At 43.2% G+C, this 22,702-nt stretch overlaps 1 protein-coding gene across 1 annotated transcript in view; it reads right to left on the reverse strand.

Annotated features, from left to right (window-relative positions):
- Nucleotides 1–1,624: 1,624 nt before the first annotated feature.
- Nucleotides 1,625–22,702, reverse strand: part of DNAJB6 (DnaJ (Hsp40) homolog, subfamily B, member 6) — a 54,228-nt gene continuing 33,150 nt past the window's right edge. The window contains exons 8-9 of the mRNA XM_009705643.1: nt 11,212–11,418; nt 1,625–3,256 (exon numbers count right to left, since the gene is read on the reverse strand). Of these exons, the coding sequence (XP_009703945.1) occupies nt 3,174–3,256; nt 11,212–11,418 (290 nt within the window). The 3' untranslated portion in view covers nt 1,625–3,173. The remainder of the gene's footprint in view (nt 3,257–11,211; nt 11,419–22,702) is intronic.

Consider the following 22,702-nt stretch of genomic DNA (forward strand, 5'->3'; position numbering starts at 1 on the left):
AAGAGCAGACTGTGCATATCTCTAAAAGGTGTGGAAAAACAACTGAATTTAAACCATTTTCATAGTGGCAGCTTCCAAGTGAGGAGCAGGAACCCTTATCTGTTGGTATGTTGTTTGTTTGTGATTGTGTCCCCCTATCTTAAAGTGAAATTGTTTTCTTTTCAGTGTATCATTTTAATTATGCTGTTACTCAACTGTTCTCTACCCTAATAATTTAAATTTCTCATGGGATACATTTTGGGTCTCTGAACCCAGGTATCTGCTCTGTAAAGAATCATTTTGCAATACGTTTTATAAATCTCGTCAGGTCTGTATTTAAACTAGCTCTGTTTCTGTCCTCAGCTCTTCCACAGAAGTGTGGTAGGATGGTCAGGAGTCTTTTCCCAACTTTCACAATACATTTATTTAACAGTCACTCTTAGGCCAGCTTCATCTGTTATCAGTTGTGGTGTCTCACACCCACCTGCATTTTTCCTGCCCCAACATATACTTTTAAGTAACCATATCATCATGCAGCCTTCACCCTTGGCAGATGGATGCACTGGGATACAAGACCTCACGTACCTGCCTGCTCATACAGACGTGGCATCATGTCTAGGCTGTCCCGCAAGCAGCATAGCCACGTGAGCACGGTGCTACACCCAGGCTGACAACCCTGCTTCATGGTGCTCAGTTAAGCAGTTACCCTTCAGTTAAAATCCAGAAATAATCATGCTAAGGAAGGAAGGAATTGGGCTCAATGGCCATGGGCCCACATTTCTTAATTTCTAGGCAAGTTTGGGCAGATTCTAGGTAGTTACAGGAAAGATTATGCCTGTGGTTCCCTCCTCTGGGGACTCGTGTTTCCCAGGAGTTTTTCCCCATGGGAGGTGCAGGGTGTAGGAGCCCAGCTGCAAGCACACCAGCACCTTTCCAGTGGGATAAGGACACCTTTACTGAGACAGGCTTCCTAACTAATTTAGAGCCTACCTTCAAGTCCCCTAACTAATTAATGCTCTATCCTCCACCTTCAAACCTAACACAGGGATCAGAGTCAAGAAGATATTTATATACCAAATCCCGGTCTGCTCTAACTCTTCAAGTCACATTCCTGATCCCGAGCCACTCTGTCCTATGCCGTGAGGCTGCTCATAGCAGAGGGACAGCCGGGGGAAGACCAGTCCTATTGCTGGTGTCACCTCTCCCTTCCTCCACCTCTCCTGCTTTTCCAAAGCATGCACCATTTTCCCAACAAATAAGGAGCACTAATAGCTTAAAATTGGCATATGTACTGGAGGGGACTTCTCCCCGAGTATGGAAAGCATACTAAATGGGATGCAATTCAAAGTGTATTATCCAGGATGAATATTCCTTGCACAGCAAATGTGCAAGCTCTGTTTGAGATATATGCTCCTTATAGCGATGTTCCCAGCCAGCCAGAACCCTCATTTTCCAGTATCAGTCATTTCACACAGGAACTGTATCAACTTGCTCATGGATTTAGCAAAAGGAAGAACTCAGTATGCTCGTGGGTGTTTTGTGAATGCAGACTCTCCCCCTTGTGCTTACAGCCTAAACTTTAATTGAAACTAAATGTGAACAAGTGATGCCAGCTGTAGTCTACAGTACAGTGCAAGAGGACAAAGTATAAAGGAGAATTTTCTTTATTTTTAAATATTAGTAACACTGCACAAAACAAAAAAAAAAGTGGTACTTAAGTGACAGAAAACTGGTACTCAAGTGACAGAAAACCAGTACTCAGTCTTATTTCATATTAACTATAATTTACATACCCTAATAGAGTTCATGTATGGTTATACGTTTGCAAAGGGTTACATTGGGTAATGTAAGCATTTGAAGCTAAACTGTTCAGATATCAGAGACAGCAGAATTTGTTATATCAAACCATGCTAGAATGCAGACTTGATTTTTCTGTTTAGCTTCTTCCTTACACCATTATGTGCATTCCTATATCTTTTAAATGTTAGGATGAGTGAGTTTCTCCAGGATCTGTGGACTTTCAATATTGCCAGGTTTAAGTCTGTTACATCAACAACATATTGGCAAGAGGAAGACAAAAGAAACAAAACAAAACCATAAGCTGCTAACTCCTACCTGGAGGTTAAAAAGAGGAGGCAACATACTGACAAGAAACATGCAGGTAAATGCTTGAGGCAATGGAAGGGCTCTGTACAAACTAAAAGGTTAAAAGAAGCAATGTGTCATGCACGAGACAAGTATGGGAAGCAAGGAAGTAATCTTGCTGGAAAATACATATTTCTTTTAAATTGAAGACATCTTTTCAAGCTAAAAAAAAATTAGTCTTGCAATAAAACCAATGCAAAATGCTTTCATACATAAAGGTGTAAGTTCTTTGCAGAAACGATGTGATAAAATCTTATCCGGATGCTGAAAAAATGTTATCTAAAACCTACTCAGCAGAAACAAAGAACAGTTTTAAAGTAGTGCTTAGATCATTTGTCTCTAGGTTCTGAAAATAAACTTTTAAAATAAGGAATGATTTCACTAAATGATTCATCGGGAGTCAACTATGCTTAAGCAAATCAGTAGGAGTGCTTACAGGAGACCATCATTACACTAAGTTTTTTAAAATCAGAGGATATAACTTCATGATACAATTTAAAATGAAGGAACTTTTTAACAGCAGGGACAAACCTTTGCTGCCTAGCTTGGGGAAATAAAAACAACCATAAAAGTCACTTATTAAGCTTGCATAAATTACCCTCTAAGAGCTCATGTCCCAATCCCATTCCCAACGACACGAGTGAATAGGACTCTTCTTTCAACAGGCCTGATGTTGATGCCAGAGTGACCAAACAAACAGGCATTTGCACAACCCTTTATATCCTGCAAGACAAACAAACACTAGACTAGAGTCATTTTAGTCCCAGGGAAGGAAGAGGTAAGAAATTCTGTAACGCTTTCCAATCTTCAAACATAACACACTTCTAACCAAGATCAGCCTCGTTTGAATTCCCTAACCTGACTGGCAAGAAAGCCACCCCGTGAAACTAAAAAGAATAACATAGTGCAATTTTAGTACAGTTTTAAACATGAGTCACTTCCTTGCTAGCAGTGTGAACAATCAAAAAGTATACACAAAAGAGGTGTGCTCAAATGTAACATTAAGTTGTCATTATTATAAAGGTATTGGCATAGCAGAGAAGTCCATTTTAGTAACTCCCTTTGGTTGACTTCTTCTTCTTCTGTTCCTCTCTCTGCTTCTGCTTCCTCCTCTTGCTGCCTTCTTTGTGTCCTGAGGAAACATGGCTTGTAAAACACTATTCACAGCATTCATGGACTTTTCCCTCTAGCAAAAGCACACATTCTCTGAATGGTTTAAGGAATCTTAAAGAAAAAGTCTGGCTTTCTAATGTGGTTTTTTTAATTATCATTTCTACTATAGCCCCAGTTCTACTATAGCCCTTACATAGGATAAAAAGAAAACACTATCAATCTTTGAAGTTTGAAAGGACCTGGAGACCTTTCAAAAGACTTCAAAGCCATTCAGGAAAAGCTTCAAAATTATAGCACATGCAAACCCAGAATTAATTTTCAAAACAGAAGCAATAAATAAGACTTATACAGCAGGAGCTCTTTTAAGTACTGCAATTCCTGCTCACAGTAGTCAGAGTTACCATGATATTTGCATTTCCATTTTAACACAAGAGAATGCCAAGAATCCTGAGTAAATAAGAAGGTGCTCAGTGTTTACCAATATGCATTTTATATGCAGGTCATCAGCCTGCTCATGCTTAACTATGCACCATAGGTTATATTCTACTGCAGCTCCAATGGTGCACGGAAGCAACAATTATTTGCTACAGGTTCAGTAGGCACAAGCTTCCAGCCATGTGGTCATCATCCTGATTTCTTTTTTTCCCCCACAAAGATGCATGAAAAACAGTTCTTGCTCTGCATCATGCCCTTTCCTCCAAACTCGCAGTAAAATGCAACTTGCTAGCAGACTTACATGGACAGTGAACTCTGCAGAACCAACACCTCATCTACCCAAGTGCACTTACAAATCTAAAGTCAAAGCTAGCAAGCATTTCCCTCAGATAATCAATTCTGTGATGCTTTGAGATATCTGGAGGGATCTTTTAGCTCAGCGGTGGTCTGCCACTGGGAATCAGCACAGTCCAGTGAATGGGGCCAGCAAGGAGTGGAAGAGCCCCTGCAGGTCAGCTGGGAGTCAGAGGAATGGCCCAGGAAGGGCACAGCTCTGCCTGTCTGGAAATCTCTTTCTTTCCCCCACTCTGTCTGCAGGCAGGCAGAGATGACCCTGAGGAAGCCAAGTCACCATTGCACCTGGTTCTCCATCAATTTAGCATCAACAGCAAAACTAAGATGGGACAAGGAAGTGGTGGGTGGTCAGAGGAGTATAAAGCCATGCTGTGGCTGAAGTTTGCTCCTAAACACGGTTCCTCCCAAGTGCAATTAGAGTTGTGCCCACAGCAGAACTGCAGTTCTTCGGTTTAAGACCTGGGGAGAACCACGAGATAGTCTTTGGGCTAAAATCACTTGAGACATTATCAAAAGCTTGTGCGTTAGAGGAAATGCACTCCTTTGTAGCAAAAGGGAAACTGTTCCTAGGTTATCATTCTAGCTCCTACGCTGTATCAACAGCATGACTTCATCTTTTGCAATCATCTGAGTCAAGAAGCAGGATATTTATTTAGAAATTCAGCCATGAGTGATTAGCCTGTGCAAAGTTAGAGTGGAAACCAGTTTTATTGTTTAAGGAAGAGAAAAACTGGCAGTGCTTTGCAGAATTGCAGATGACGCCGTGTTTTCCCCACACCCTGCCACCCTCCTGAGCTTACAGTCCTGTCCCCGGGGACACTGCATGAACGTCTCCTAATTAAGAACTCCATCCATGAAGTTTACATCAATGTCAGCCCCTCGGTCACCTATACACTGTCAAAAATAGGATCCCTTGGCATTTAATTTACTGCTGTAACGCACACATCTGAGAAGGGCTCAAACATCTTTGCTTTCCTGCAGAGGCCAATGGAGGCGGAAGAGACGTGCTGACTCTTGAGAATCAGTCATCCGAGGGGTGTTATTCAAAGGATTCTTCCCTTTACTGGAGGGAAAAACAGCATCATATCAGCTGATCAGAACTAGTTTATGTAATAACTATGAAACATTAACGCAGATATTTGGGAAAGGATCATTAAATCCTAACAGGTTATTAGTGTCATCATTTTCTCATTTTTCATTCTCAAAACACTGTCAGTATTTCTAAAAGGCTTCCACATCCAGGCATGATTGCATTTGATACTGCTATTTTATATCATAATACCTTTTTTTTTTTTGCAACAGTCCATTTTCTTCCAATGTTTGAGATTTTGAAAGCAATTCTAGCAACTCTTCCTTTAAAATACTGTGAGTCAATGTAAATTATGACTTGAATAGATTGCCACATAATTCATTGTCTTATAAATGAAACAACTGAAATGTTAAAATAATGTGGTATGAAGATATTTAGGCATTTGACAACATGGTCTCCGACCAGCCTCTGGAATGATAAGGGTGAAAAGTGGAAATCTTTCAAGTGTTATCATTGACACACAGAAACAGATTGGCCAAAGTAGGAGATAAGGCACAAATACAGAGTATTCCTCAAGAGAAAACCGCCAGGTCTTTTCTGTTTCGAGCCTGCTGTGATAAATAATTTCATTCTTGACCATTTCCTTTCCTACCCCCACCTAAGAAGAAAGTATAGGTCAAATTTTGCCAGTCTGTTAGCTCCAGTGATGCTACTTTGGGTGATAACAGCCAAAAACCTGATCCAAAGAACTGAGGCAGCTCCTCACAAAAATAAAAATTGCACACTAAAGATGTAACCCTTTGGTGTTTATTTTATCTGAATACTTCAACCAGCACTAATTAAAATCATATTTAGCTGCCTTGGTTACAAGACTAGCCCCAAAGTCATGAGAGAACAAAATCTGAATTAGAAAGCAGCAACTCCATTACTATTTGATTAATTTGCAGTCAACCTGTGTCCTGGTGAGTCACCAGCATCACGAAGCAATCATAGAAACTTCCCATAGTTAGTGCCTGGCTGAACTGGCTTCAGCCAAACAGTTCTGGCCTTGGAGAAGGGCTTTTCAAATTTCCACCCGTGGAAGCAATTGTTAGCCATCTAAACTGTAGAAACGCATTATAGGGTGGAGGGAGAACAGGTTGCTGAGAGCTTCCCCAAGCTTTGACATCTGGAAAACAGATTCACTCAAATGCAGATAGATACCACCCTAACTTGGTACGTTCTTGCTTTTGTCAGCTGCCAGGAGCCAAGATGGATGAAGCAAGAATCCACACCATTTGGAATTACACCTGGTTTACAACCTGGGTAATTCTTGTCTAAAACAAACAGCATCTGCTGACCCACCCTTTCCATTTCATCCCCTTGTCTTCTACTTCCAGGAGAACCATAAAGAGCACAGAAGCTATTCCAGCTCTCATAAAGCTGCTGAAGGCTGAAATCAACTTCCAACAATGCTTAGTAGCAACTCTCTTAGCCACTCAGCAAGGACCAAAACAAATGGGAAGCCTCTCTGTTGTGTCCCAGATTGACTTTCCTTCTGGCTTTCTACTTCTCTGCCATCGGCACCTCCCAAAGTTACGGGTTTCTTCAGTCACTGACTATGAAACTCATCACATTCTTGGGCGGCAACTGCAAGGGAGGTGTGCAAATCGAGTGATCGATCCAAAGGGACAAATGTTCTGGGGAAAACTCTCCTACCCAACCCATTTGTGGTATCCTACTTCTTCCTGCCCTGCCTGACATCTGCCTGCCCTACCAGGATGCAGAGAGCAGCCACGGGTCTGCTCCACCTTCTTTCTGCCAGCAAAGGAGAGTGCAGGAGTCAGCAGAAGGAAACGAGGTGTTCAGTCATGACTGATGATTAACATGCAGCATTGCTGCTTCTTGATCCATATCAGTCAGTAATAAAGGCCATGGCCTGATTTTTATAGATCTGCAAAGGTGAAGACTTTGGAGGAGCCTCCTTCCAACTTTCAAGCTCTGAAGCACAGAGGCTGGGAGTGGGAGGGATTCATGCTTTCTGCTCAAGTCCCAGAGAAAATGGTTTTCAAGATCTACTAACTTTTTGCTAAGATTCCGGCCATTCTTTTGCCCTCCTTCAAACCATGAAAGCAGTCACGGCTCGAACACGCATACAGAACTTTAACAGGGCAGGGGGGCGTGTGCAAGTTGGGTTCTGTAGTGCGCTTTCTAATTTTCTGCTCTTAGAAATCTAGTCAAAACAATAAATTGCTATTTCAAAGGTAGCTAGCTTACTTCTGAGTTGCAGCTACCATCTGTTATTTTAGAATGACCACATTGCATATACCATTATAAAAATTCACCCCAGATCACAGCTTCAGTATAATTTCATGTGTGTGACTCAATTTACAATTACAGCTTTACACTACACTTTCACATTCCCTCCTTTCAGCCCAAGCAACTGCCCAACACGCACCACAATTTGACCTACTAATTCTCCCACTGCATCCACAGCTCCTGCCCATGCCACAGAGAGAGAACCTACCTTTACGTAAAGACCTGAGGTGACAAAACATCCCACCCTGTCTAGGTATGCCACTCCACTATTTAATTATCCGCACTGTTAAATCCCAGGGGCAAGTTCTCCAGTTTCACTGGCCAACCCAGTGATGTAATTGCAACTTTGATGTTTTAGGGGACTGAAAAGCTTTAGCAACTTACTGGGGCCTTCCTGCATGCTTGCTCACCATACTATTTTCATTACCAATTCTGCCTAGAATTGCTACAAGAGCATACCAAGCCACATACAACCTGCTTGCATGCTATTAATTAAGGTAATGCTATTACTGAATAGAGTCCAAGGTTTTACTCCTGCATGGCAAGCAAAAGCTTGCAAGGCTATGCACCCTTGGAAGCCCTTCCATGTGCAACCCAGCCACCTTCTATGGGAAGCAAACGGGTAACGGGATGCTTTTCTAGTAGCAGCCAAAAAACCATGCATGAAGGCAGCTCTGGCTAAGCCAGGGAGCAACCAGCCAGCCTCCAAATCCACCAGCCAATCTTCCCACCCTCTGCCCACGGAAGAGTACAGCTGTTACCCCGTCCCACTCACAGGCAGTTACAGCCAGGGGATGTGGAGCAAAGGGAGAGTGAACTCTCTCCCATCTCTGCTCCTCCAGCATTCCTCACGTATTAAATTTCCACAGAAAACCGTGGCTTTGCTTTCCTTTCTCTTTCCATTACATGCCCAAATACAAGTATGTGAGGGAATTATAAAGTAATTAGTTTGAATAACCAAGAATATCGATTTTTCTAGTTAGTAAAGTGAAATTCAAGAAACTATATGTCAGTAAAAAGAACGGAGACTGCATTAAAGATGAAACAAAGTACAAATAGCTCAACTTTCCAGCAGAGGAATCCATGCCAGGAAAGAATCAAGATTAGTTAAGATAGTTCTTTTAATCCTATTCAGGGATGCCAGCGGATGAAAATGCAGCAAAAATGAATTATTAATGTTGTAAATTTCAGGTTAATGCAAGCTATTTCATTCAAAAGGAAGAGCAAACCTTGCAATATTATCTTCCAAACAATGATCTTTCATATCGTGTATTTTTCAGTATTTTAACAATTAAACATTTCAACCACACTTGCTAGATAAAGGTCAAAACTCTCAAATCCAGAGAAGTAGATTTTAGAGGTAGTTACCACTACTTCTACCGTTAATGGCTGCACCCCCCAGGTCTCTGCTGGCATTAATACCACTTTGACACAGCTCAGCCATACATCATACGATCAGGGAGCCCATTACTTGCAGTATCTGAATTCTTACTAAAAAATTACTTGTTTGGAGCTAGAGAACTGTTTGAGATATGCAGTGACTTCAGAGCACAAGAGGTGAAGTTCTATTCTGAAAGGCCATTACGAAATCAGGAACAGTAGGAAACCCAGGGCAATTTCTACTAAAATGCAAAGTGTCAATGTTAGATGGAGAATCAAATTAAACTCTAATTTTTTTTATTAAATACCCACTGTAACAACTAGAAATCCTGACTAAGGAGAGGATTCATCTCACATCTGGATATCAGTTGCCAGTCTAAATGAGTTGGCCAGCCTTTCTCCTTGGCTGCTAGAGATGGCCACTTCCAGAGGGACTCCCACCACAGTCAAGAAGAAACCTATCCCCTTTTCTTTCATTTAAATTTGCTACAGACTTACAGATTAAAACGCAAACATTCCCACTCTCAGAGCTGGGAAAAGAAAACCATTTCACTGCGGGCGAATCATTAACGACTGAGGATTTGCTTGAGGTGCTCTAACTGGGACAACGTCTAAAACTGCTGCGCAGTCTTGCTGCCAAGGGCCACACACCAGCGGTGGCAAAACCATCTGATTCCAGGTGGAACGGCGCTCGGCTTCAGGTCACTGAACTTTATTTATTTTCCACTGAATCAAGTGGGCTTTGGACCAAGGCAGAAAAAGATGTTACTCCTTCCCAACGCTGGCCCGTGTAAGCAGGGCAGCTGTTGCAGTGATCAATGAGAAGCCAAGCGGGAGCAAGTAAGTGGTCTATATAATTACAGAGCTGCGCTGGTGAAGCCTGCTTGCTGGGCAAGGCAGTCAGCAGAGGGGAACACCCATGAAGGAGAACGGCGTTATTGGCCAGGGCTCGTGCACAAACTTCCCAGGGAGGGATTAAGACACTCACGTAGGTTTTTATGACTGACTCCACCAGTCCTTCAGCAGCCCTGTCCATCAGAGGAACAGTAGGCAAAATATTTAAATCTGCAATCAAATTTTCACCCTGAATCTTTTATGGCAACTCACAACCTACTGGTAGAAGAGAGGATTTTGTGATTGCATAAACACTTCTGGAAATTCATTTTAATTGCAAACTTGTGCGTCTTGGAGCTTAAATAGATTCACAGGAAAAAGTCCTAAGCAATCTTAAAAATTGATCCAAAAATTGCAAGATGCATGTCAAACTCAGATGCTCTTTGGAAACCATTACAAAGTATCATTATGTTTGCAGAGAACCTCAAGTCTCCAAATGCAGAGCCAAGGTTTTGTTTTGCCAGCTACAGACACAGGAGACAAAACCTGTAACCCTTGCATGAGAGCTTTCAGGACATCAGCCCAGAGGTTATATTCAGGATTCTGTAGAGAAATTTTGAACTACTCTTTTTTTAAAAAAAAAGGGGAAAGAAAAAAAAAAAAAAGAAAAAAGATAAGATTCAATTTAGTCATCCCTAAAGAGACAAAACTTCCAGCAACTGATCAGGAACACATTTATCTGAGTGTTTCTAATTTTTCAAGCTGTCATCCCACATGATATCTTCAAGTCTTCTGTACAGAAGACAGTGTTAGATTTAAAGGCTCATAAATGCAGCAGAAGTTGGTACAGCATTTGGAGCATGTGAGTGCATGTTTTGGGGTACAGTGCATGTTTTTCATGTGCTGTGTTTACCCTGAAAAGTCTCGTATGAGAAGTCTCTTCCCAGCATTTCACCTAATTCAGCACTACTAAGAACAGCCCTTGGTTTAGGCATCCAAGTAGAAAGGCATCTTCACGTTTCAGAAAAACCTGTCCTGGCAGTCCTGGATGATCTTTGACCACAGGTTCAAATTAAATCAAGTAGTTATGAGGACTTTGTTGTCCAAGATAGCCTCTGGACTATATTGCCGAAACATTACAGATGAGAAATATATCAAAGGACTAATTACTTCCAAAAATAACTGGGACAATTGCCATGGTTCCATGCTTGCCTGAACAGTCTCAGCCTTCTCTATTAGGATTTAGGTGCCTAAAATTGCAGCTTCCAGAAATAATATCAAGTTGCTGAACTTCTCCTTCGACAAGGAAGCCAAGCACAATTTAAGTAAATGAATGTGCAAAGTATTGTGATTAGTTAATCTCTAAAAGGTCCTCACTTTTAAGAACAAAGAGCATAAGCGCTTCAGCAGCATAACAATATTTGCCCTGGATCCTTGAATATCCCAGGGAGTTTGTGAATCTAGACTAAATTGAAGAGCAGAGCTAATGCAGGACGAAGGAACACAAGCTACCTTTTATCATCTACCAGGGAGCTAACATTAAGTCACACAGCAACAACCTCTTGCTTTGCTTTTTGGTTTTGGCTTTTGACTATCTGATGGATCCTTTTCTGTGCATTTCTCATCAACATGCTTGTGCACACCTGATAAATAAAAAGGGGTCTCCAAGCTGCTTGTAACCCGGCTTCTATCTTGTTCTTCCACCTCGTCGCTATTATAATGATAGGCATATTTGGGGGAACTGGCAGGCTTGTGAGACTTCAGCAGGCGAGGGTTGGTCGGCTGGGAAGGCAGGGCATGTTGTCCTCTCCGTCTGCACTCCTCGGCAAACGCTTCTTCATCTGCCTCACCTGAAAAAGCAAAGAGGGCAAGAAAAGTGAGCTGCACCCAAAATGCTTAAGTTTAGCCTGAAAAAAACAAAAACAAAAAACCCAAAAACTGGGCTGGAAATTGGGTGTCACAAAACTACGGCCTTTGCTGTGGTTAGCTCACAGATAGTCCTGTCTGTCTGCTGATCGGGGAGTGTCTGGAGCAGAAAGCTCCATCAATGGCCTCTCGCCACATGGAAGCTACCCAAAAAAGTCAGACACTACAACTCAGGGGCCACGGTTTCCTTCTACCCCAAAGGCAAGGTGAGTGAGCCAAGCACATGGCCCTGGACAATATTTCTGTCCTGTGCAGAACATGTCATCTCATCCCACCTCACCTGGACTGTCTGCCTAGGAACAGCTGGCCCTGCTCAAGGAAAAGCTATGGGGAAAGGAGGGAGAAATACCCAAGCTGGCTACAGGGATCGTGGGGGAAAAACAAAGCCAACGTGGGTTCAGAGGGACTGGATGTTGGACATCCACAGCTGGAAGGATGGTAGAGAAGTGTGAAGGATCACATGAAGATGGGAAATTGGATTGAGGGTGTAAGAGATAAGCACAGTCCAGGGGGCAAGGCAGGCAGGCACAGCAAAGGCGAATGAACACAATGGAAATAAAACCTCAATGTTTGCAAAAATTAATATGAAAAACGAGGTACAGTCATACTCATGCTGTTTTGCAGATGACACTTTCCTTTGGTGTAGAAACTGTAACAGTACCAATGCTGCAAAGTAGAGAAATTAGCTACCATAACAGAAAAAAAAAAACAGCAAAACTGCACATCCAAAAGCAAACAGTTAAGATAACAAATAAAAAAGCCAACCAAAGACAATAAACAGGGAAAATATAAAACAAACAAACAAACAAAAAAAAAAAGATAAGAAAGGTGTATACCACATTTGTCTCTTAAATGGTTTTAGAAGTTTCATTAATTCAATTACTTAAGTACTTTTAATAGAGCTGATGAAATATGGCGTCATTTTATTTGCATCAAAAGTGGTGTGTCACATTCTGGAAGTTTTTCCTGGGATGTGCCCGACATCAGCTACTTGGGAGGGGTGTGTGCTCTCAGCTAATGCGTGTGCTCTTAGTTCATGGCTGGAAAACGCTTTGAAGATGGAAAAAGCACCACGTATGCAGTAAAGAACAAGAGCAGTAATACCCACTTTGTTGTATCCACCAAACCATCGACACTTTCAAACAAAACAGGTTGCATTGTCTTTACCTTGTAATCGGACATGGGGAGACGCTTCTGAGGGCATGAGGAAAAGGAGGCAAGGTGTATTTAAAAAGTCATTTTACAGTGCAATGCGGCACCCGAGGCTTTGCAGGAGAAGAGGACTCCAAGATGTGCCTCACATTGCCCCACCATGTGTCTGAGCACCTGCTGTGCATGGATATTATGCAGAGAATCCTTTTTCCCGGGTGATTAAATGCTCATTCCGCCCCCCCTGCCCGATGTAACACTCATGCTTTTTCACCCTGGGGTCTCCTGCACTTCCAAAGGTGCAAGCAAAACAAGACAAAAAACCACAGGTGATGATAACACCAAGGGTTTCTGCATTTAGACTCCTCCTGCCTGCATTGTACCAGTGTAAAACTCCGGGTGTGCGGTTCTCCTTGCAGTAGACCAGGGCTGGCAGGACGGCTTTTTTCCCCTCACATGGGGCACAGCATTTCAGCTACGAAAGGCCATGGGCAAGGAAAAGCTCAGAAAACACCAGATGCAGAATTGCCGGCATTTCCCATAAGAGGCTACAGGATTTTACACGCTATACAAACAGTACTGAAGCACGTATCAGTCTGATGATACCAGGTCTACGAAGATGAAACCTATAAAATGCCAGGAGTCAAGAAAAGGCGTAAGAAACCTATTTGCACATACAAAAGCCAGTCGGGAGAGTTCAGTTCCTAACAAATTGTAGTGCACCAGAAATAGGAGATCCCTCCCCTCGCATGGAAACACAAACTGCATGGTTTTCTTTTTGATATGCAAAGTCTTGCTTGATGCACGTTTAAAATTTGTATTGACAAGCAGATGCAGGAATGAGAAATATGCTAGTGCCATTCTCAATGCTCTGTGTGTGTGTGTGTGTGCATCACAGAGACACCCCGATCAGACACGCAGGTAAGTATTAAACTAGATGCTCCACATACACCCTACTAAATTACTCCTAACTAAGCTAGAGATCAATCTCGACACCTTTAGTCTAATTCAGCCAGTGTGAACGGAACAGTTTAACACTGGAAGAATTCAAATTAATCCTGCTCCTCCCTGGTGACGTACCCGCAGCATCGCTGTGTGCTGGCTCTCTTGCACCCTGACACCTCCTCGATCTGCTGCTTGCAGGGAACGCTCCGCAGAGCTCCCGTGCGCTGGGAGCCCACCCGTGCCACCAGCCCCACCACACTGAGCACCTAATGAAGTCACAGAAAGATCTTCCAGCAAGCACTCACTGCTTGAGTCCAACTTAAAATAAAATGTAAAAACTCAAAAGACATGCCATACTCCAAATTTTCCAATTAAATTAACTGCAATCTAGAGAAGAGGCAGGAGACCTTGTCCTGCTTTATCAAATCCCATGAGAGCTGCTCTCCAGAGCAGGTTTCAGCCTTCAGCTTCTGACGGTATGAGCATGGCTCTGACTCTCAAAAATGATAGTGCCTGCCTGCCAGTGAGTTTTGGGACAAATCCTTACACCTGTGCCACTTTTTGTCTCTGAAAAGTCACGATACGCCTCTCCAAGGCTTTTTCTGGGGTGTTCTCCAACTGCAGCTCTTCCACAAGTGGTCCAGAGCAAGGACTGTCCCCTCCTCCAGCAAGGCTCATAGATCAATTGCTCCATGAAAGATGACACATCAACAAAAAAAACCCACAAAACCACAAACAGACAATTCCTGTAATGCATATTTCTCTTTCCTTCAAAAATGATCCAAAACTAACCCCCAAAGCTGGACCTTGCATTGCACCATCTCATCGGCTGAAGGTGCTGCACCAGCCCAGTGAACCCAGGAGAGCCCTGGCTGGGCTTGATGCTCCCAGCACGCTGCCTGCTCTGCCAGCACCCGTCCGAGATGCAGGACTGGGCTGCTCCTGCGTGGGGTTTCTCTGTGCCACGCAGCTGTGGCTGAAGTGCAAGGGCAAGAATCGGTATGAAACGCTTAAGAGACCATCCAACCGCTGAGATATAAATGGTGAAGGGGCGGTTTGCCTCAAAAGAGGTCGCAATCTATGCCAAAACCTAGAGCACAACTCCTCAGTATTGAACTCGGGGAACCAGCATCCCTTTGGAAGTTTGTGTTAAACCTTTCCTCGTAAGCTCCCTAACCTTCTGTCATCAAGGATTTGTAATTAGTGTTTTTTGCTAAGTTGAGCTGATCTGTGTTATACTGCAAGAAAACTCCTTCTTAAGCTTCTGTCAGCATTATTCCGCTGTTTGGGGTATGCTGTGAAAGCATCGAACACCAGAGGGGCTGACTGCATGCCACAAAACAAAATGCAGTGGCGACTGAAGTCAAATACTTGATTAACTTTGATTAGACTACAAAGTTACCTAGTTTTCCTCCACAAGATTAATCAATGCTTCCTAATTCTGGGCTGCCCATGCATGCTCCCATCCGTCCTTCACCCCACGGTAGAGCCCTGGGAGGACGCAGAGCTGCTCCCCACCACTATGCAGGCAGCACATTTTGCAGCGAAATCATAGAATCATAGAATGGTTTGGGTTGGAAGGGACCTTTAAGGGTCATCTAGTCAACCCCCTTGCAATGAGCAGGGACATCTTCAGCTAGATCAGGTCGCTCAGAGCCCCATCCAGCCTGACCTTGAACGTTTCCAGGGATGGGGCATCTACCACCTCTCTGGGCAACCTGTTCCAGTGTTTCACCACCCTCATCATAAAAAATTTCTTCATTATATCTAGTCAGAATCTACCCTCTTTTAGTTTAAAACTATTACCCCTTGTACCATTGCAACAGGCTCTGTACCCACCTTTCTTATAAGCCCCCTTTAAATATTGAAAGGTTTAAATCCATCTTGATCACCCAACAGTCATTCAGTTTTCCATCCCGCCCTGAAGTAAAGACAAGTTTTAGTTCAATCAATAGACCCTAAAAAATGCTCCAAAATTTTTCCCCTTTCCAAGCTGCAGGACAGCAGGATCACACCATAGATTAGTTAAATGTCGTTAACATCACGTTGGCTCTGATTCAAATATTGAATTATCTACAATGCCGTGCACAGTATGAGCCTCCAAACCTTTGACCATCTATCTTTAATACACCTTGCAAAGCAAAACTAAAGTGCCATTTGCATCAACTATTTCTTTCTTGTTCTACATATTTAAACAAATTAGAAACATTCAAGCCAGACTCTGAATATAACCAGCTGTACCAAGTGCAAATATGAGACTTGAAAAAAATTTATTCTGGGAAAGGTTAGCCACACAGGGCATCACCACCAAAAAGCGCTTAAATGTTGCTGGAACTTTGTCAGCGGTGATGTTCGTCCTGGAAAAGGCTTTTAGGAAGACTAGCTGTATGGAGGGGGAGGCGGGGTTCACAGCTGAGTTCAGAGCTGGAATATCCACTTGAGAAGCAACTTTCAGGGTGCTCTGGCTTTAAACAGCCCTCGGTTCTCCCCACAGCTCCTTCTTGCCGTCTCCCGCGCCTCCAAGCCAGCAGACCCACGTGAGAGCCTGGGCAGCCGCGCCGTGAACCCAAACAGGGGACCGACCAAGGTTAAAAATAACACTCTTTTTGTGAGCTTATTTTTAACTCAGCTCAGTGCCTGGATCCAGCCCATCGTGCAGCTGGGGCAGGGAAAGGGACAATTAGCCGGGGCTGCTGGAATCAGCATCCAAACTACAGTGCTAGGCAAAAGGTCTTATTCTACTAATGCAAATCATAATTAAAAACCTTGCAGTTATTTCATTTGCAAAACCAGTTTGGAGAAGTTACAGTTCTAAGGTTCTAATTCTGAAAATGAGAGATTCAGCATTACTAGTAACATTTAAAAACAATAGTTAAAGTTTGGTTTTCTGGTACACTAGGTTCTCCCAAATGAAAAGCAACTTCTGGGAAAAAATTAATCAAACACAAGCTGTAGCATCCTAAAAAGCTGCAGTAGGACCAAAACCTGTCTTCTGCTCCAAGCGACAAGGGCTGGAAAATAATTTCTCATAGCAAAGTGCTGCTGTAAGGGAAAAACATGGCTCTTTTAACCTGTAATTAACCAGTAGAGGGCAATATTGCCTATCGTGAAGGGCAGCGTTATCGCAAGAGTCACTGCCAACTCGTGTTTATTCGCTAATTCATTGATTTTATACGTCTAAGGCGAACCGCGAGTACAATCCTTGGACTAGGTGGGTGCTTTGGGGGAGTCGCCAGCTACACCAATGCGTCCGTGTGTGCTCCTGGAAAACGGAGATAACACCCAGGAATAAAAACACGAAGGCAGAGGATATTCCAGGTGAGGTGGGATGGGTAAGTCACGGAGCACTTCGCAAAAAAGCAGCCCTTCACGGGCTAGCATTATTATTTTGTGTTACATTTAAGTAACTTCCGTGTACATCCAGGAATTGAACTGAAATCCTACCAGGAATCAGCAGTTATTAATGGCAAGATAGTAATTAACAGAAACATGCCGAACAAACCAGGGTAAACATCCTGAGGATGTCAAACCACTGATTTACATTTACATTTACCATGTCACTTCCCGCGCAAGAGGAAGCGGAGCCTTCGTGGTTCCCGCATGGCAACCCTACTGCTTGCATGCTATTTTCTTACACACCTAATTAAAAAAAAAAAAAAAAAAATCAAAACCATATAATCAGGATTTTCCCCTGTATTAAGAAACAAAAAGTAGGCACACCGGTTTGCTCAGTCCAAATGAAGACTTCCCCAAGGCCGCGAACACCACACAGCCCTTCCTGTAACCAGCATCAGAAGATGCAACTGGTGAGGGATGTCTGGCTTTATCTAATGACACAAGGCGGCTCCGAGCTAAGCTCCAACCAGCTGGTTGTGCAAGGACGGCTTGCAGGAAACTTACTCCATTCAAATCTTTCTTGAATGATGACCAGCAAAGTGTCTTTTGAATACTTTAAGACTTTAAAGTTAAGAGGTGGTGTATTTTCTGAAGCTCAGAGCAGGACACTATATTGCTGCTTCTAGAGAAAACTCAACTGAGTCTGATGTTAGTCTAAGCTGCTCCCGATGCCGACAGACAACAAATCAAGAGTGCAAAAAAAAAAAAAAAGCTTTGCTTGACTTTTCCCCCCCGCCTTTTATTACAAGGGCTTGGAATTTACCCTGCACCTACGGAGGGCACTGGAGTTTCTGATGACTCAACGGCATCCGCTGCTGCCAGGGAGAGCTGAGCTGCGACTGAAGGAGCAACACAAAGAGAAAGAAAAAGAATCGCCATTTAAATACATTTATCTGAAGTCGATAGCACTATGATCTTTGTAATCTGTTGATAAGAGTTTTGTACTGATAAACTTTTCCACTGTTAGAGCAGCTCCAGTATTAATATTTACCTTAGCAGAAGATACCAGGGTGGTTCTGAGACTCAAGTCCAACAGTTGCTGGGAAATCTCATACTTTAGAGGAGCCTGTGGGATCCGAGAACTTATTTAATGGAAATGGCCTATCTATAGGCCTGGGCTGAAAACTTCCTGGAGATTTACTGGTTTCATTTCTTCTCTTAAAAGTTCCATATCTATTATAGCACAGAGAAAACATCAGGAGATGAAGCAACTCTACTAAAACATAGAAGAAGTGGTCTAATTTGGGCGACCAAACTTGGAAGTTGTTTTCAGAAAGCTGACAAATCATCACAGTTTCTTTTAATTTCTGTTGGGAGCGAAGGATGCTCATTATAAGATACCAAGCCCAGGGTATTTTCTAAAACCGCATGTGCACACACACACCCCGCTTCTGAATTTGTAGGCAACAGGCTCAGCCAAGAAAATACTCCCTCACCATTACTGGAGGCTATGTTGAGCAAGTTCTTCTGATTAATTGTTCTTAAACTTGTTTCTAAATGCCAGGAAACACTAGTACTGCGACGCTTACCAGAAGGAGTTATAAAACCCACTTTCAGCCTGTGCTCTCTCGGTTTGTCAGACTTGACAGAAACTAAAATTTGCATCAAGTCCTCTTTGGAAAATGTCACTGTCTGAGTTTGACAGTGACAGCCTTTAAAAATCTCTCTCTTGCTATTTGATGTGATGCTTATGAGAAAAAGCAGCCATTTTAAAATCTACTGATAAAAAAAGAAAATGCAAGTAGTCTCAAAAGCTGAAAGGGCCTGAAATCACTCAAACTATCCAGGGAATGCCGGAGCAGCTGCCCCATCTGCACCATCGCTTCTAGGGGCACAGCTTTTGTAAACGGTAAAGGGAGTTTATTTCAACACTGAACTTTATCAGCTAAAGCACAGGATGAAGGACGTTTTGAGTCGTTTCACACAAATCAGTCTCTTTCATCAATTATTGGCAATCATTTTTCTTCTGAAGCAATTGCACATTCCTCAGTGCTACAGAGCACGAAGAGATTGAGCCTTTCCTCTGGTGCAGCAAACTGATGTCTGTCCGAGACATCCCTCCTGCAAAACGCTAGGAAATATTTAGCCAAAGTTGTGCCTGGAGCGCTGAGCTGATGAGAAAGGAAAGACATTGTCAGCTCTCAATCCACACCCCCTGCAGAAACCTGCTGCCCCATCCCACCTCATCCTCTTCCCCATCTCACACCCTCCACCGGTTCCGACTGCACAGCTCTGCCCTCGCCAATGTCACCGCGCTCAGACGTGCATCATGTCTCCTTGCTCCGGCTCAAAACCTCCTATTAAGTTTATAACTTGGGGGATTTGGGCTGGGCTTTCCCAGGCCAGGACCAGCACTACAATTTCCTCTGCCATGGGAGTCGGGCATTACCTGCAAGGGGGGGCTGGCGGGGGGGGGGAATGCCACAAGCAGCAGGAGACAGCATGGGAGATGGTGGTGAAGTCCTGAGAAGTGATGGGAAAAAAAGGGGGTGCGATTTGGGGAAAAGGACAGAGACTGATGGAGCGACTCCCACAGTGCTATTTCTGTCCCAGGAGAGCCATGGCTGCAGCACGTCCAGTATCCAGGAAAGGGCAGGGCCCAATACTTTTTGCTCGGTGCACATGGCAATCCTCTGCCCTTCTGGCTTTAAAAGCTGGCAATGGACTGGCTCCTTTTATTTTTGCCCTCGTATCCAGCTGCTCCGGTGCCAGCTCACGCTGTTCCTACAAAGCCCGTACCCCTGAGGCACAGGGCAGGGGCAGGGAAAGCCCCACGCCAGGTCTGCTCACCCTCCCCACCCCCAGCAGCTCCCTTCGAAATTTTAATTTTTTTTTCTTTTTTTTTTTTTAAGCCATCGGGATTTTACCTACCACCCTCGTACACGCCTGAGAACCCCATTATATCCTGCATTCAGCCCAGCATGTAACACGAATCTTGCATTCCCAGCACATCAAGCTACTCAAGACAACCATGTTGCATGACAAAGATACCCCGATCTGCAACAAATTAGGAAAATTAAATGAGTATAGACCATACGCTAACTACAGCCGTGCTGCAAACAGGTACTCAAAGGAAATGTCATCATGCTGTTCCGGAGTGGCTAGTGGGGATCGATGGCTAAAGCCACTCCTGTTTGACCATATCGGGTGGCACTGAGGTCTGCAGCCTGATGTAGAGATAGGGGAGTTGCTGAGAGAGCCTGGATTTACATCCTTGCTGCCAAAACTTACTCATCAGAAGATCTTTTAAAGCCCAATGAATGGTCCTACATTAAATTTGAGGCCAGGGAGAAGTGCAGGCTGAGCACATCCAGGCTTTTGAAGTTATGTTGCTTCTGTCGAAGCACGCCAGGGCATCTGTATAGATTACGCCAACTGCTCTCATCTTAAAGATTCAGGATGTGGGAAATGCAAATGGCAGGAGGTAACACGAATCCCCATGTTTCCAGCAAGCAGAGAAATGACCCCATTTGCGTGCCGCTGCTCAAAGTGAATTTTATTAATTTTAAATACTTTATCACACAGGGGTCTTTTCTTCATTTCGGCATGAATTTTGAAAGAAAGCCAAGAACAAAGAATGGGCTTCGCAGCTTGACATATATAAATACAAATTAGCAAGATTTCAAGCTCAGAGTTTGAACAAATGGACCTGATTTTTAAACAGCAATTGAGACTACTTAAAAGACGATGCTTTCTATACTTTTCAGGGTCGTGTCAGGTATCTACCATAGTTTTCAGCAAGTCGTGTTGTATACCGCTGCATTCCAGTGCTGCCTGCCAGACCCCCTTAAAAAGTTGCTCCAGGGGCTCCTACTCTTGGGGCTTCTCCTCCAACACACTCCCTACACAACATGTAGGCGAGATGGGGCTCAGATCACTGTAACTGCTTCCCTTTCTTACACGGCCCCTCTTCCTCCACAATTGCTATCACTAACATCAAAATATTTGACGGGGTTCAACATTCAGAGGGGTTTTCTTCATCTCACTTATATTTCAACCTCAGGCAAAAATCCCTGCAGATTTCGTCTCTATCATGAGGAAGCCTCGTAGCTCGCGTTTCACTTTGAAATTGGATTTGAAGTGCAAACCAAAATCCTACTGAGAAAAAAAAAAAGCAGCAGCCTTTACAATGCAACTTAATACTCACTACCCAAGGAAAACAAATAAATAAAAAAAATCCACAGCGCAACTACACGCAGCCCAGCCAGGTCCTCCATTGCGTACCCGGAGACCCGGTGCCTTCTGCTGGCGTTTGCTCTCTCCTTGTGCCCGAGCAGAGCCCGGCGGACCCCCGCACCTCTACCACTCGCGCTCCAGAGGCTCCCAATGCCAGCCGAAATGGCCCCTTCGCTGCCCTGAAAGACAAAGCTTTACTTCTTGCCTTCAGTCCTCTTGGGAGTTACCACCACCAGGTCAAGCAACGCTGGCTTCTAATTAGAACGCTCTTCAGACCGCAAGCGGAGAAAAAGGGCTCTTCTGCTTTCTCAACGAACAGATCTTTGTAACTCTTAAGAACCACCAAGTTAAAGTATCAAGATGTTGTCTTATATTTCCATTAGTGGCCCTCACTAAAAAGAGCAGCTCCAGAGCAGTTCTGAGCAAGCCCTAATTTGAAAATTATACAGTTTTGTTACACATTTTTTCCATTCATTATCAGCTTTAAACCAGTCTTCAAAACCTTAACGTACAAACCCAGATTACTGTAAGAGAAAAGAATTATATATAAAGCAAAAAGCCATGCAGTTAAATTTAAAAAGAAAAGAATCTCATGAGTGACGTCAGAAAAATGTGATGAATGACTTCCCCAGCTGTTTTGTCAACATTTCCATAGTAATTTGGCAAAAGCACAAAAACGCCAAGTTTATATTTTCATCAAATGGCTATTAGCGCTGCTGAAATCTCACAGACACGAGACAGTAAGAGCAAGCTCCACATTTTATACTGCATTGTCCATGCTCAGTTTGTAAGCTCTCATCTTTTCAGGTTAGTAATTTGAAAAATGTTCTCCCTTCTACCCTGAGCCTTAATTATCACACTAAGGGTTTCACATATTAATTACAAAAAAAAAAAAAAAAAAAAAAAAAAAAAAAACCCCCCCCTCTACTTATACCCCCCAAAATAAAAAAAAAAAAAAAAAAAAAAAAAAGAAGAGATAACTGCCCTCTCGAATTATACCCCCCAACATCTTATTCATCCTCATCAGTCCTTGCATTACCAGGACTAGGGCAAGCAAATCCCAACTCCTAGTGCCTCGCATATCCCTGATTTACAGAGCTCCAAAAATCATCATCTTTTAATCCTCATACAAAGGCCATCATCTTTTAACTGACCCTGAAAACGACACGTGCTCACAGTAACAGGATGTCTCTTCTGACAGCTCAATAGGTTTCAAAGCGTTTTATGAACCTTCACCACAAAACCCAATCCTATTTTTGACATCTTCCTGACAAGAGCACTAAGCCGTTCCTTGGCTTTCAGTTCGATAATATTGTCACGCCAATGAGAAGTCAAAAAAAATTATTGTTTCAAGTTAACATTCAATACCAATTTTGACTAAATACTGTATTTAATTAGGAACCTGTATACTGGCCTTACAGGGGCCATAACTCCCAAGCTGCACACCTTTTGCTGTTTGGCATCTCTGATCCATCAACGAACTCTCAAGGTTTCCAAACAATCTTTCTTTCCCACCCATAGTCAAGCTCTTCAGTCTGTGCC

Source organism: Cariama cristata, unplaced genomic scaffold, assembly GCF_000690535.1.
Source record: "Cariama cristata isolate BGI_N322 unplaced genomic scaffold, ASM69053v1 scaffold6170, whole genome shotgun sequence".
NCBI classification, from domain to species: Eukaryota; Metazoa; Chordata; class Aves; order Cariamiformes; family Cariamidae; genus Cariama; species Cariama cristata.